The sequence below is a fragment of the Vipera berus genome (genome assembly GCF_964194415.1).
Source record: "Vipera berus genome assembly, chromosome: 4".
Classification (NCBI taxonomy): Eukaryota; Metazoa; Chordata; class Lepidosauria; order Squamata; family Viperidae; genus Vipera; species Vipera berus.
In genome coordinates, this window is record NC_138206.1 from 83,061,540 (window position 1) to 83,078,121 (window position 16,582).

Consider the following 16,582-nt stretch of genomic DNA (forward strand, 5'->3'; position numbering starts at 1 on the left):
TTTAAAGTAGTACCGTATATACTTAAGTATAAGCCGACTCGAGTATAAGCCGAGACCCCCAATTTCACCCCCAAAAACTGGGAAAAGTTGTTGACTCGAGTATAAGCCGATCCGCGCTCTGCAAGCCTCCGCCGCCGGCGGAGGCTGGATCCGCGCTCTGCAAGCCTCTGCCGCCAGCAGAGGCTCGATCCGCCATTTTGCAAGCCTGAATACACAGGAATACCCTGTGTGGCCGCGGCTCTCGGGGAAGCCCTGGCTGTCCGCTTCCTCGCTCCACGCTGCCATTCGGGGCCCGCGCGTTCCCCGGGCAAATCGCGGCGCCCAGCAGGCGAGGAAACACGCCCGCTCCAGTCGCCCCCCCTTCCCTCAGGAGACGCGAAGCAAGTGACCGCCCGGAGCTTACCGAGGACTTGCGCGCGGCCGAGGCTTCGGTGCTTCCAGGATCGCGCGCACCTCTCCCAAACCGCCGCCGTCTGGAGACCTGCCGAAGTTTGGGGAGGTTTGGGGAGGTGCGCGCGCACCTCCCCAAACCTCCCCAAACGTCGGCAGGTCTCCGTTCCTCCGCGCAGACCTGCCGACGTTTGGGGAGGTTTGGGCGCCTCCCCAAACCTCCCCAAACGTCGGCAGGTCTCCGTTCCTCCTGCCGACGTTTGGGGAGGTTTGGGCGCCTCCCCAAACCTCCCCAAACGTCGGCAGGTCTCCGTTCCTCCTGCTGACATTTGGGGAGGTTTGGGCGCCTCCCCAAACCTCCCCAAACGTCGGCAGGTCTCCGTTCCTCCTGCCGACGTTTGGGGAGGTTTGGGCGCCTCCCCAAACCTCCCCAGGTCTCCGTTCCTCCGCGCAGACCTGCCGACGTTTGGGGAGGTTTGGGCGCCTCCCCAAACCTCCCCAGGTCTCCGTTCCTCCTGCCGACGTTTGGGGAGGTTTGGGCGCCTCCCCAAACCTCCCCAGGTCTCCGTTCCTCCGCGCAGACCTGCCGACGTTTGGGGAGGTTTGGGCGCCTCCCCAAACCTCCCCAAATTCGGCGCGGGCCCCGAATGCCGACGTTTGGGGAGGTTTGGGGAGGCGCCCAAACCTCCCCAAACGTCGGCAGGTCTGCGCGGAGGAACGGAGACCTGGGGAGGTTTGGGGAGGCGCCCAAACCTCCCCAAACGTCGGCAGGAGGAACGGAGACCTGGGGAGGTTTGGGGAGGCGCCCAAACCTCCCCAAACGTCGGCAGGTCTGCGCGGAGGAACGGAGACCTGGGGAGGTTTGGGGAGGCGCCCAAACCTCCCCAAACGTCGGCAGGTCTGCGCGGAGGAACGGAGACCTGGGGAGGTTTGGGGAGGTGCCCAAACCTCCCCAAACGTCGGCAGGAGGAACGGAGACCTGCCGACGTTTGGGGAGGTTTGGGGAGGCGCCCAAACCTCCCCAAAGGTCGGCAGGTCTGCGCGGAGGAACGGAGACCTGGGGAGGTTTGGGGAGGCGCCCAAACCTCCCCAAACGTCGGCAGGAGGAACGGAGACCTGGGGAGGTTTGGGGAGGCGCCCAAACCTCCCCAAACGTCGGCAGGTCTGCGCGGAGGAACGGAGACCTGCCGAGGTTTGGGGAGGCGCCCAAACCTCCCCAAACGTCGGCAGGAGGAACGGAGACCTGCCGACGTTTGGGGAGGTTTGGGGAGGTGCCCAAACCTCCCCAAACGTCAGCAGGAGGAACGGAGACCTGCCGACGTTTGGGGAGGTTTGGGGAGGCGCCCAAACCTCCCCAAACCTCGGCAGGTCTGCGCGGAGGAACGGAGACCTGGGGAGGTTTGGGGAGGCGCCCAAACCTCCCCAAACCTCGGCAGGAGGAACGGAGACCTGCCGACGTTTGGGGAGGTTTGGGGAGGCGCCCAAACCTCCCCAAACGTCGGCAGGTCTGCGCGGAGGAACGGAGACCTGGGGAGGTTTGGGGAGGCGCCCAAACCTCCCCAAACGTCGGCAGGAGGAACGGAGACCTGCCGACGTTTGGGGAGGTTTGGGGAGGCGCCCAAAGCTCCCCAAACGTCGGCAGGTCTGCGCGGAGGAACGGAGACCTGGGGAGGTTTGGGGAGGCGCCCAAACCTCCCCAAACGTCAGCAGGAGGAACGGAGACCTGGGGAGGTTTGGGGAGGCGCCCAAACCTCCCCAAACGTCGGCAGGTCTGCGCGGAGGAACGGAGACCTGGGGAGGTTTGGGGAGGCGCCCAAACCTCCCCAAACGTCGGCAGGAGGAACGGAGACCTGGGGAGGTTTGGGGAGGCGCCCAAACCTCCCCAAACGTCGGCAGGTCTGCGCGGAGGAACGGAGACCTGGGGAGGTTTGGGGAGGTGCCCAAACCTCCCCAAACGTCGGCAGGAGGAACGGAGACCTGCCGACGTTTGGGGAGGTTTGGGGAGGCGCCCAAACCTCCCCAAACGTCGGCAGGAGGAACGGAGACCTGGGGAGGTTTGGGGAGGCGCCCAAACCTCCCCAAACGTCGGCAGGTCTGCGCGGAGGAACGGAGACCTGGGGAGGTTTGGGGAGGCGCCCAAACCTCCCCAAACGTCGGCAGGAGGAACGGAGACCTGGGGAGGTGCGGGGAGGCGCCCAAACCTCCCCAAACGTCGGCAGGTCTGCGCGGAGGAACGGAGACCTGCCGACGTTTGGGGAGGTTTGGGGAGGCGCCCAAACCTCCCCAAACGTCGGCAGGAGGAACGGAGACCTGCTGACGTTTGGGGAGGTTTGGGGAGGCGCCCAAACCTCCCCAAACGTCGGCAGGTCTGCGCGGAGGAACGGAGACCTGGGGAGGTTTGGGGAGGCGCCCAAACCTCCCCAAACGTCGGCAGGAGGAACGGAGACCTGCCGACGTTTGGGGAGGTTTGGGGAGGCGCCCAAACCTCCCCAAACGTCGGCAGGTCTGTGCGGAGGAACGGAGACCTGGGGAGGTTTGGGGAGGCGCCCAAACCTCCCCAAACGTCGGCAGGAGGAACGGAGACCTGCCGACGTTTGGGGAGGTTTGGGGAGGTGCGCGCGCACCTCCCCAAACCTCCCCAAACTTCGGCAGGTCTCGGACGGCGGTGGCTTGGGAGAGGTGCGCACGATCCCGGAAGCACCAAAGCCTCGGCCGCGCACAAGTCCTCGGTAAGTTTTTTTGTTGACTGGAGTATAAGCTGAAGTGGAATTTTTCATCCCAAAAAGTGGGCTGAAAAATTCGGCTTATACTCAAGTATATACGGTATTTCTTCTTTCTTTATTTTGTGGTATCCACTGGCTTTCAATAATTTTTTGTGGCCATTGTATGGAAAGATCTTGCTAACAAAATTGGTTACTCATTTGGGAACTGACTATTTTATTTCCATGATGAATCTGTATAAGCAGAAAGATGACTCTTTTGTTTCTTTTGTTTCTGCTGCTGTTACATATTAAACTAGGAATTCACTCAAATGACCAAACTAGTTCCACAGAAACATTGTGAGCTATTATCTTGTAGCCATGAAAGTATCAAATGCTAAGATGATAGCTTGACAGCCACTTGTTTTAAAAAAAATGTTTTTATAAGATTTTATTATTTTTTTCTTACATATAATAATTTTTCAACCAATGTGCTGTCTGGGTTTAAAAACGCTAATACGTATTTAATTCCTAATCCTTCATTCTTTCCTCTAACCATTGATAAAATAAGTCCCAAGTTTGGTAATATTCTGTTTCTTCTTTATCTTTCAATCTCATAGTCAATCTGTCCATCTCTGCGCATTCCAGTATTTTTTAATTATTTCTTCCTCTGGTGGTACTCCTTCATTTTTCCAATATTGCGCAAATATTATTCTTGCTGCTGTTGTGACATTTAAAATCAAATGTAGGCTTTGTTTGTTAATCGTTTCTGGCATTATACCTAGTAAGAAAAGGTCAGGTTTAAAGTCAACATGTTCTCCCAGTATCTTTTTCAACCAAGCATGTATCTTTTTCCAATAAGACTTTGGTTTACCACATGTCCACCAAATATGATAATACGTGCCTGAGTTATGTTTACATTTCCAGCAGCTATCTGACATATTTTTAAACATTTTTGCTAATCTTGCTGGTGGCAAGTGCCATCTATAAAACATTTTATATAACTTTTCTTTGTACAAAGTTGACATTGTCAATTTATAATTTCTGTCTGATAACTTTTGCCACTTTTCTAGTTCTATATTATATCCAAAGTTTTTTTGCCCATTTTATCATTGTTTCTTTAACTTGCTCACTTTCCATTTCCAGAATTTACAAAAAATTATACATTTTCTTAATTAATAACTCATCTGAAGTTAACAAAATCTTATCAAATACACTTTGTTCTTTATAACAGGGCTTTTCAACTAGTGGTATGGGTACCACCTGTGGTACATTGGCACCTGGCAGGTGGTACACAACCATCCTGGAAAAGTGGTAGGGGGGGAGGGGAATGAGCTGAACTGGTGGCAGCACCGCACAAGCCTGAATGAGAGATGGCTGGAGCTGCAGGGCTGTCAGGGCTCAATGGAAGGGCTAGGATCAGTGCCGCTTTCCAGCTGATTGGAACTTCTTCGGGGCTGTCAGGGCTCAGTGGAAGCACCAGGATCAGCGCCAGGCTCCAGCTGGAAAGCAGCACTGATCCCGGCGCATCTGCTGAGCCCAGAAGAAGCGCCAATCAGCTGGAATGTTGCAGCATCTCCAGGGTCTTGTGATTTACATTCAGATGCTTGGCAACTGATTCATATTTATAACAGTCACAGTGTCCCAGGATCATGTGAAGTGACCAAAACGTGCTGCAACCACCCAGCAGAGGGGGGAGGGAATAAAAACCAAACACCCCTCACCCCACCCCCGCTGCCAATCCTCAACAGAAATGCTCACAACAATGAAAACCTCGGACAGGAGGAAGAGCACCGCCAGGCGTGCAGGCAGATGTCTTGCTTGGCTGTGGCTTGGGGGGCACTTCTAAATTTTTTAAAAGTCTACCAAGTTTGGATGAACAAATGCTTCCATAGTTGACAACCACCCTGTAATTTTCAGGTATATTTTACTTTTAATTTTTTGCTTCTAATTTTTCCCATACTATTAACAAAGCATTTCTTATATAGTGATTTTGGAAATACTTATGAACAATTGTAAATCACCCCTCCAAATATAACAACCTTTTGTTTCTAAGAGTTATCCATTCTTTCACTCATGTTAGAACAGATGCTTGATAATGCAAAGCCCACTCAGGTAGCCCAAAACCTCCATTTTCCTTAGCATCTTGTAATGTTTTCATCTTAATTCTAGCTTTCTTTCCTTGCCAGACAAATTTTAAAATTAACGAATTTAAATCTTGGAAGAATTTTTTTCTCAAGTTTTATCGGAATTGTTTGAAATAGAAATAGAATTTTCAGCAGTACATTCATTTTCACCGAAGCAATTCTTCGTAATATTGACAATTACAAATTCTTTGATCTTTCCAAGTCCAGTTTTATTTGATTCAATAATTTTATATAGTTATCTTTTATTGTTGAACATCTTGCTGATAGATGTATACCCAAATATTTAACCTTTTTCACTATCTGTAACTCTTATTTTTTCTGACATTTGTTTTTTTTGTTTATCTGTGAAATTCTTAACTATTACCTTAGTTTTTTCTCTATTTATTTTTAATCCCGCCATTTCTCCATACTGTTCTATCTTTCTCCATAATTTAGGAATCATCTCCAAAAGTTCTTCTAAGATAAATACTAAATCATCAGCAAATGCTTGTAGTTTGTATGTTTCGCCTTTTATCTGCCGTCCTTTAATTTCTGTATTTTGTCTAATATTTCTGTTTAAAATTTCCAGAGTGAAAATGAATAACAATGGGGATAGTGGGCATCCTTGCCTTGTGCCTTTTCTTATCTCAAAGCTCTCAGTACAATCTCCATTCACGATCACTTTGGCTTTCTGTTTGTTATATATTGTTTTTATTATATTTATAAAGTTCTGTCCAAAGTCCATTATTTGTAATTGCTGAATCATAAATTGCCAGGAAACGTTGTCAAATGCCTTTTGGAGATCTAAAAATATTAGTGCCAATTGTTTCCCTGGATGTAGTTCATAGTATTCTAATACGTCCATTATCACTCTTAAGTTATTTTTAATTTGTCTCTGGTAAAAAGCCATTTTGGTCTGGATGTATAAATTCAGCTAAGTATTTTTTCAGTCTCTGCCATTATTTAAGTGAAAATTTTGTAATCCACAGTAAGCAGTGAAATCGGTCTGTAATTCTTAATCTGTGTCAAATCTGAATCTTCTTTTGGTATTAGAGTAATGTTTGCTTCCATCCATGTGGCTGGAAGTTTAGCCTCTAACAAAAGTCCATTACAAACATCTTTCAACGGTTCACTTAGTATGTCTTGTAGATTTTTATATAGCTCCACCAGTAGCCCATGTGGACCCAGTGTTTTCCCATTTTTTTGTCTTTTTATGCCCTCTAATATTTCCATCATTGTAATCCTTTCCTCTAACATAGTTGTTCTGTTGCAGGCAAATTGTACTGTGAATTTAATTCCTTGTTAAGACACTTATTGGTCTGTTTAAGCGAATTTAGTCACATTTAACGGCCCTTTCCAGACAGTGAACTCATAAAGCACCTGGTTCATCTGAAATACCTTTATTTTGCATGTAGAAGGTGGTTACAGCAGAGAAGGTATGGTCAGGTGAATCTGGACGGTACTTTAAGGTCAAAAGACAGTAACAGGATTACTGTCCGCATGGCTTGTGTTCAGATGTTACAGTGGAGGATGGAACACAAGGGAACAAGGAGAAGGAGGAAGTCCAACCCAGAAGGGGTGGATCCCAGTACAGCATCATGAGCAGGACAGGAAATACATCACAAAGGGGGAAGGCACTGGTAGACCCAATTAGCATATTATAATTTCCTAAGAACAGCCACGTGGTGGCAGCACAGTAGTTTTAAATGTCTCTGGAATTTTTGGAAGATTACCGTATATACTTGAGTATAAGCCGAATTTTTCAGCCCACTTTTTGGGCTGAAAAATTCCACTTCGGCTTATACTCCAGTCAACAAAAAAACTTACCGAGGACTTGTGCGCGGCCGAGGCTTTGGTGCTTCCGGGATCGCGCGCACCTCTCCCAAGCCACCGCTGTCCGAGACCTGCCGAAGTTTGGGGAGGTTTGGGGAGGTGCGCGCGCACCTCCCCAAACCTCCCCAAACGTCGGCAGGTCTCCGTTCCTCCGCGCCCTGCCTGCCTGCTTCTTTCCGCAGCGGAAAGAAGCAGGCAGGCAGGGCGCGGAGGAACGGAGACCTGCCGACGTTTGGGGAGGTTTGGGCGCCTCCCCAAACCTCCCCAAACGTCGGCAGGTCTCCGTTCCTCCTGCCGACGTTTGGGGAGGTTTGGGCGCCTCCCCAAACCTCCCCAGGTCTCCGTTCCTCCGCGCAGACCTGCCGACGTTTGGGGAGGTTTGGGCGCCTCCCCAAACCTCCCCAGGTCTCCGTTCCTCCGCGCAGACCTGCCGACGTTTGGGGAGGTTTGGGTGCCTCCCCAAACCTCCCCAAACGTCGGCAGGTCTCCGTTCCTCCTGCCGACGTTTGGGGAGGTTTGGGCGCCTCCCCAAACCTCCCCAGGTCTCCGTTCCTCCGCGCAGACCTGCCGACGTTTGGGGAGGTTTGGGCGCCTCCCCAAACCTCCCCAGGTCTCCGTTCCTCCGCGCAGACCTGCCGACGTTTGGGGAGGTTTGGGTGCCTCCCCAAACCTCCCCAAACGTCGGCAGGTCTCCGTTCCTCCTGCCGACGTTTGGGGAGGTTTGGGCACCTCCCCAAACCTCCCCAGGTCTCCGTTCCTCCGCGCAGACCTGCCGACGTTTGGGGAGGTTTGGGCGCCTCCCCAAACCTCCCCAAACGTCGGCAGGTCTCCGTTCCTCCTGCCGACGTTTGGGGAGGTTTGGGCGCCTCCCCAAACCTCCCCAGGTCTCCGTTCCTCCGCGCAGACCTGCCGACGTTTGGGGAGGTTTGGGCGCCTCCCCAAACCTCCCCAAACGTCGGCAGGTCTCCGTTCCTCCTGCCGACGTTTGGGGAGGTTTGGGCGCCTCCCCAAACCTCCCCAGGTCTCCGTTCCTCCGCACAGACCTGCCGACGTTTGGGGAGGTTTGGGCGCCTCCCCAAACCTCCCCAAACGTCGCCGGGTCTCCGTTCCTCTGCGCCCTGCCTGCCTGCTTCTTTCCACAGCGGAAAGAAGCAGGCAGGCAGGGCGCGGAGGAACGGAGACCCGGCGACGTTTGGGGAGGTTTGGGGAGGCGCCCAAACCTCCCCAAACGTCGGCAGGTGTCCGTTCCTCCGCGCCCTGCCTGCCTGCTTCTTTCCACAGCGGAAAGAAGCAGGCAGGCAGGGCGCGGAGGAACGGAGACCCGGCGACGTTTGGGGAGGTGCCCAAACCTCCCCAAACGTCGCCGGGTCTCCGTTCCTCCGCACCCTGCCTGCCTGCTTCTTTCCGCTGCGGAAAGAAGCAGGCAGGCAGGGCGCAGATGTCCGGAGACCTGCCGACGTGTGGGGAGGTTTGGGGAGGTGCGCGCGCACCTCCCCAAACCTCCCCAAACTTCGGCAGGTCTCCGGACGGCGGCGGCTTGGGAGAGGTGCGCGCGATCCTGGAAGCACCGAAGCAAGTCCTCGGTAAGCTCCGGGCGGTCACTTGCTTCGCGTCTCCTGAGGGAAGGGGGGGCGACTGGAGCGGGCGTGTTTCCTCGCCTGCTGGGCGCCGCGATTTGCCCGGGGAACGCGCGGGCCCCGAATGGCAGCGTGGAGCGAGGAAGCTGACAGCCAGGGCTTCCCCGAGAGCCGCGGCCACACAGGGTATTCCTGTGTATTCAGGCTTGCAAAATGGCGGATCGAGCCTCTGCTGATGGCAGAGGCTTGCAGAACGGTGGATCGGCTTATACTCGAGTCAACAACTTTTTCCAGTTTTTGGGGGTGAAATTGGGGGTCTCGGCTTATACTCGAGTCGGCTTATACTCAAGTATATACGGTATTTTCTTCTAGATATTGAACGGTTCTCTCTCTTTATCATACAGTTCCTTGTAGTATTCCTTAATTATCTTTTTTATTTCTTGATTTTTAAATTGTAGACAGCCTTTTCCATCTACTAAGTTATATATCATTTTCTTTCTTTCTATTTTTTAAGTTTATAAGCTAACTATCTTTCTGGTTTATTGGCATTTCCAAAAAAAATCTGTTTTGCTCTCTCTATCTGTTCTGCCACTTTTTCTGAATCCAACAGGTTTAGTTTATGTTTTATTATTTCCATTTCCCTTTTCAAAGTCTTTCTGCGGATTTTTTTGTAATTATGATTCTAACTTTCCAGATCTTTCTTTTAATAGTACATATCGCTGTCTTCTCTGTTTATTTTTTTTGCCATATATGTTATAGCTATGCCTCTAAAGTAGGGGTGTCAAACTGCCGGCCCGCGGGCCGGACGCATCACGACAAAACTGAGCCCACCCCATTGCCGGCAATGGGGAAAAAGCTCCGATACGTCACACAACGTCATGTGACATTGCGAGTTTGACACCCCTGCTCTAAAGTATGCTTTGACTGTATCCCATACATTTTGTATTGTTGTATCTTCTTCTTTATTTTCTTTAAAGAAGTGTTCCATTTCTTTTTTCACTAACTATAAATTCTCTTTCTTTTAATATAGATTGATTTAAAGCCCATTTTGGTCTTTTTTTGTATTCCTCCCCATGTCACTTTTAAAGGGTTATGGTCTGCCCATGTGCCTATTTCTATCTCAATTTCCTGTATATTCATCCTCAATTCAGACGTCATCCAAATCATATCAATTCTTGACCAGGATTTTTGGATCTCTGCTCTGTCTGCATTCAGAGCCTCTGCTAGAAGCTCAATGATCACAACTGCTATGTTTTCTTCTCTATCCTCAGGGATATTTCCATTTCCAGAATCTTAACTGCCCCCTCTAGATCTTGATTTGCTTTTTCTATTTTTTCATTTTCTTGTAATAACATTTCCATTTTTTTGTCAATATCCTGTTTTATTTTCCATTTCCTGAATTCTTTGTTCATTTTTAATAATCATTTGGTATTGAGCTTCAAATTGTCCCTTTATATCCAAAATTTCTTCGCTTAATTTCTCGAAATTACTTTGTGTCTCTTCATGGTTTTTTTTGCATCATCTCTTGAATCAATTTTAGTGAGGCCTGCAGTTCATTCTGGGCAGTGCTTATTTTCTCATGCTGTAACATTGTTTCAATAGATCCCTGGGTTGTTGGGCTAGATCAGGGGTCAGCAACCTGAAACTGTGAAAGAGCCACTCGGAACCGGTTCCCTCACAAAAGGAAAAACTGGGAGCCGCAAAAAATGTGTGCACATGCGCGTACATGCATGCATGCGCAGAACAGGGTTTGACTGAAGAGTGGAACCAAGGCGAGATATGCACCTACCCTGCATATTTGAATTGATTGGTTGAACTTTTTTAGTCCCACTTTTTTTTTTGAACTGCACATGGCAGAGGACTGGGAGCCGCAGGAGACGGCTGAAAGAGCCGCATGCGGCTCCAGAGCCGCGGGTTGCAGACCTGTGGGCTAGATTGTCCCACAGAAGGTGCAGAAGAGATTTTCTTTGTAAGTCTAGTAATGTTTGATGTACTCATTTTACAGCCAACAATCAGAATAAAATCCAGAATGTAAAAGGGAGCCAGCTGTTTTAGGCCAAATCCACCTCCTCCAGTTGGGTCTCTGATGTAAAATGTTCACTTTCTCCAAATAGTTTCTGTTTAATTTTAGCCAAAGTCAACAAATATAGCTATGAAAAGTCTTTTCCCTTGTAATCTCATGCCAGGGCACTTTGTTGTTTGCAGGTGTTTTGCAAGATCATATTTTGCAAAGGCTTTTTTCAATATTTATTGGTACTGTCGTTTCTTCTTTCACCACTAGAAGTCCTCATACACTCATGTATCAATATCTGATAACCTTTAAGTGTTTTCCACTTTTGTAGTTGCTTGCCCCTTTAAATTAAACCTTCTGGGGGTCTTTGCTTTTTAGTTCTTCCCCATCAGGGGCTCAAAGTTTTATAATCCACAAGGAGAAGGAAAAAGCTCTGGCTCACCCAGTCTCAGCACGCTGTTGCCAGTCAGCTGTTTAGCGGAGCTTTCCTTCTGGCTGGGGATGACTTGGGCTGCCACGGCTCACCCGGCAGCCTTTCCTCTGCCCTTTTAGAGGGTTTCTTCAGTCCGCTCTGATCAACCGCCGCCTGATCTGAGCTCCTGAAGTGTCCTCCTTCTTAGTTGCCCCTTAATTGCTGGGCAAAGCAAAACCGGACTGGGAAGCCGGAGCGCCGGCTTCTTCCATCCATCTCATCAGTGACCAAAACCGGAAGTCTACTTATTTTAAAAAATTGTTAACAAAGGTAGTCTTCAGGTTACAATGGCAATTCAGATGGAGCTTCCACCACTAAGCAATGCAATCATAAAGCATGATGTATTGTGACAGCATTGCTTAGCGACAAGAATCATAACAGTCCTATCATAATACCCAGACCGTGAATTTTATTAAGTGGGAAAAGATGGGAGTCCCAGGTGAGCAGGCCAGTGGATGCATGGCTGCTGTGGAGTGCTGCTGCAAACAGACAGTTTGAAGTGCAGGTGGATATGTGGATGTCACTGGACTGGGTGGTTGGGGTGCTGTGGGCAGGCACACCAAAATGCAGGCTGGTGAAAAAGTGGCAGGAATGATTTCTGACTTCCTGCTAGCTTCCCCATTGACTTTACTTGTGGAAAGCCAACAGGGAATGTCGGAAATCACAATCATATGATTGCATCTTGCTATGACATCATAATCAAAGTAGGCACCAAGTGCCTGGTTTGCAATAACGTGATTGTGAAAGATATAACTTTACAGACTGTTGTAAATCCCCCTTGTTCATCACCACCATAATTTTAAATAGGTGGCATATTAGTGGTCATAACTCAAAGACTACCTGTATTTATTATAGCTTAAAAAGACTGTTATGTTTTCTTTAAATGATAGCCTATTCTGTGTATCCACATTAGTCATAGCTCGAATAGATTAATTAAATGAAAGAGATTTAAATTAGTGTGGTCCCATACCTTTACCTGTTTGTATTCTGTTATTACTCTTGGTTAAAACAATATAAAAATTGGCTGTGTGTCTTTTGGCCCAGGGTACCTCACAGGGTTGTCGTGCAAAAATGGACTTAGATTGAAGATAAATATCCATGTGTTTAGTGGAAGAGAATTCAGGAAGGGAAGGTGTGATATCTGTGTATAAGCATGCATATGCGTATCCCTGGAGTTGTTGAAAAGAACTAACTTGCAGTCTGAGAATCTCAAATAGTATTTTGCAACATTTCATAGTGACCTTTGTAAATTTATAAAATATTACCTACATAGCATATGGAGAATCAATACAAATAAAAAATAGTCTGTTCTTAGTAAGTTTAAGCAATATAGGTCTTCTGCAGATACCTGAGAGGCAATACAATACAGAAAAGTGGCTTGCAAATGGCCATGTGCTCTACTATAATGTTTATTTACTACTCAAAAGCCTGCCAGGGTTACTGCCATAAGCCAGCATGCTAGGTTCTGTTATGTAGTTAAATTTTACTGGCTGTTTTGAAACATTTATTTATTTATTTATTTATTGATGGGATTTATATCCCGCCCTATCTCCCGAAGGACTCAGGGCGGCTAACAACAAAACATATAATAAGTACAGAAATCAAGATAAAAATAAAATTGAAATCATCTGTGCAATAAATTAAAATTAAAAATTAAAAAATAAATTAAAAATCCTAAATATAATTAATTAAAATGCCTGTCAGTCCAGGTCAGCCTGGTGGAACAGGAGTGTTTTGAGGCCGCGGCGAAAGGATTGGAGATTTTGGGCCATCCGAAGCTCAGGGGGGAGCTGATTCCATAGGGCTGGTGCTCCCACAGAGAAGGCCCTCCCCCTGGGGGTCGCCAGCCGACATTGCCTAGCTGACGGTACCCTGAGGAGGCCTTCTCTGTGTGAGCGTACTGGACGATGGGAATTTGTTCCTGGCAGCAGATGGTCCTGCAAGTATCCCGGGCCTAAGCCATGTAGGGCTTTAAAGGTAAGTACCAGCACCTTAAATCTCACCCGGAGGGCAACTGGTAGCCAATGCAGCTCACGCAGGAGGGGTGTAATATGGGAGTATCGGGGTGCTCCCATCACAACCCGTGCAGCTGCATTCTGCACCAGCTGAAGCCTCCGGGTGGTCTTCAAGGGCAGCCCCATGTAGAGAGCATTACAGTAATCTATACGGGAGGTAACGAGTGCGTGGGTGACTGTACGTAGGGCATCTCGGTCCAAAAAGGGGCGCAATTGGTATATAAGGCGAATCTGTGCAAATGCCCCCCTAGCCACGACTCCAATATGATCTTCAAAATTGAGTCGTGGATCTAGGAGGACGCCCAGATTGCGTGCTCTATCAATGGGAGGTAACATCTCTCCTCCTATAGTCAGAGATGGAACCTCTTGTACTAAACGAGATGACGGTATGTACAGCCACTCAGTCTTGGCCGGGTTGAGTCGAAGCCTGTTTTCTCCCATCCAAATTTGTACCGCTTCCAGGCAACGGGACATCACATCGAGGGCATCACTGGGTTGGTTCGGGGTAGAGATGAATAGCTGGGTATCATCAGCATATTGATGATATTTCACCCCAAAGCCACGGATGATCTCTCCCAGCAGCTTCATATAGATGTTGAACAGGAGGGGCGAGAGCACCGATCCCTGAGGCACTCCACAACTAAGAGGCCTAGGGCTTGACCTCTGCCCTCCTGCCAACACCGTCTGCGAACGGTCCGAGAGGTAGGAGGAGAACCACCGCAGAACGGTGCCTCCCACTCCCAGCCCCTCAAGACGACGCAGTAAGATACCGTGGTCGATGGTATCAAAAGCCGCTGATAGATCTAATAGGACCAGGACAGAGGAATAACCTCTATCTCGGGCCCGCCAGAGATCATTCACCAGTGCGACCAATGCCGTCTCCGTGCTATGCCCGGGTCTGAAACCCGATTGGTACGGATCTAGATATCTAAACATCCCCTTTAGTAACCTTACATCAGTGTTCATGTTTACTAAATCAAATTCAACAAAAATCTTACATACCTCCAGTTTAGTATATGTAGACCTCAATTACAGTCCAATTACTGTTGTAAATTGAAGATTACATGTTGCTATTTATATATCTTGACTCTTCATTAAGTGAAGTCGTTAATAGGTGTCTTGTATCAAATCTGATAGGATTACAACAGATGCAGTGCAGATACAATGGAATCCTAGTGAATCTGAAGCTTCTTTTTGTAGGAGAGCTATGCTAGTTTGTGGGAGTCCAAAAAACTGGAGAAGTTTGTATCTTTTCAGACTGACAAATGTTATTAAAAGGCATAAGCTTTCATGAGCTACAACTCACATCATCTGATGCAGATGTAAGCTGATATACTGTAGGATTTAAACTGGGATGAGGTAGGTAAGGTAGAAAACCTGAGCAATTTTTATTTGATCAGCAAAAGGATTAGCAAAATTTGGTTAATTATTTGTTGAATTGTTAAAAAACAACTAAGGGTTTTTTATAGTTGACTACTAACATTACATAGTAACTTTCAGAATCTGAAATGAATTAATGATTAGTACAAAAACAGGAGATTGGCTTCTTTCTAAAACAGATATTAAATAAATACAATAATAACTCTAATCAGAAACCCTTCCCAAAATACTCATTTAACACTCATCCCCATTATGTTTTTGTTATATTTTAATTATGAACATTCTATAATTCAAAGCTATATTTAATTTTAAATAGTTTTATACATTTTGCTAAGTGCATTGCTGTTATGTTTATTATAGATGTGAACGAACTGAAAGAATGCCTTTATATATTAGTAAAGGAGCAGCAGGTTCTAGCCAAGAAGACCGCCACCACAACTCTCTCTGCTCTCAGGCTAAAACAGAGGCTTGCTATATTAGAACGCTATTTTATCGCATTAAATAGGAGTATTCTTCTTGAGAATGTCAAGGTTAAGCGGAAAAGCAGCAATATCCCATTGCCCATGGTGGATAAGAAAAGGTAAAAGCTTGATGAAAGAAATCCAGTCTATTTTCCTCCATATATTCCAATTCTGTCGTATAATAATATCATTAGGATTTTGGTTCTATACATAAGGTATTACAGGTGGTCCTCGACTTACGAGCACAACTGAGCCCAAAATGTTTGTTGTTAAGCGAGACATTTATTAAGTGAATTTTGCCCCATTTGATGACCTTTTTTGCCACAGTTGTTGAATCACTGCAGTTGTTAGTAACCTTGTTATTAAGTGAATCTGGCTTCCCCATTGACTTTGCTTGTCAGAAGGTCATAAAAGGTATCACATGATCTCAGGATGCTGCAACCGTCATAAATATGAGTCAGTTGCCAAGTGTCTGAATTTTGATGACGTGACCAGCAGAATGCTGCAATGGTCGTAAGTGTGAAAAATGGTCGTAAGTCACTTTTTCAGTGCTGTTGAAATTCATATGGTCACTAAATGAACTGTTGTAAGTCGGGGGCTACCTATAGCAATTTTGTTTTGCATGGAAGATGAATTCTTATAAAGCTTAGGTCAGAACGATAGTCCACTGTTTCCTGACTGTGTACCAGAAACACATATTTATTGTTTATACGTTTTGAGGCAGTTGGGATTGAATCATGCTTTTAAGATTTGGGGGGGGGAAGTTTGCATAGGAATTAAGCAAGAGATCATTCCTCAATTTCTCTCTTGTAGCCCTAGATCTGTAAGCAAAGGTGTTGAAGGTCTGGCTCGAGTAGGATCCAGAGCGGCTCTTTCATTTGCCTTCGCATTCCTAAGGCGGGCTTGGAGATCAGGTATAAGTTACAGGCTGAGTATTGAATAACTACCCTAAATTTGCAGATAGTTTTGGTCAAAAAAACCCAGACCCTTCAACTGTCCCTGTTTTCACATACTGTGAAATATCTATCACAGCTAAAACACATTGCATTTGTAGGTGAGGATGCAGATCTTTGCAGTGAATTATTACAAGAATCTCTAGATGCTCTGCGAGTCCTATCAGAAGCATCCCTGTTTGATGAAGGAACAGTATCCTCTGTATGGTTGGAAGTTGTGGAGAGAGCAACTAAATTTCTAAGGTCTGTTGTAACTGGGTAAGTTTTCAAAATACTGTTTGGTCCATGTTTTAATACAAATCGTGTTACTGAAACATGATTTTGAGTGTGATATCATTTTTCTTCTATCTTCCTTTTTGTTGGAATCAGTTGGAGTAGGCAACTTATTGTTTTTCATATAGGTTGAAGAGTCAAATACAATCATCCTTCCTAGCCATTTGATGAATATTGTAATTATAATCCAGAACATATAAAACAGACTCACAATTTGTAAAAGGGAAAGGGTCACATTGATAAATTAAAAATAATTATGGGCTGCAAAGGAACATGTTCCTCAATCAGCTGTTTGAGGATTAGTGAAGTAGCAGTGCTAGAGCTGGCTGTGAGGCATTGGAGATGCTTGGCAATGTACTTTTCAGAATGGTGAATTTGTTCACTTTTTAAAG

General features: G+C 47.1%; 1 protein-coding gene across 1 annotated transcript in view; it reads left to right on the plus strand.

The window, feature by feature from the left end:
• Positions 1-16,582, plus strand: part of HERC2 (HECT and RLD domain containing E3 ubiquitin protein ligase 2) — a 160,913-nt gene that overhangs the window by 11,170 nt on the left and 133,161 nt on the right. The window contains exons 5-7 of the mRNA XM_081327133.1: positions 14,864-15,083; positions 15,778-15,878; positions 16,019-16,175. Of these exons, the coding sequence (XP_081183259.1) occupies positions 14,864-15,083; positions 15,778-15,878; positions 16,019-16,175 (478 nt within the window). The remainder of the gene's footprint in view (positions 1-14,863; positions 15,084-15,777; positions 15,879-16,018; positions 16,176-16,582) is intronic.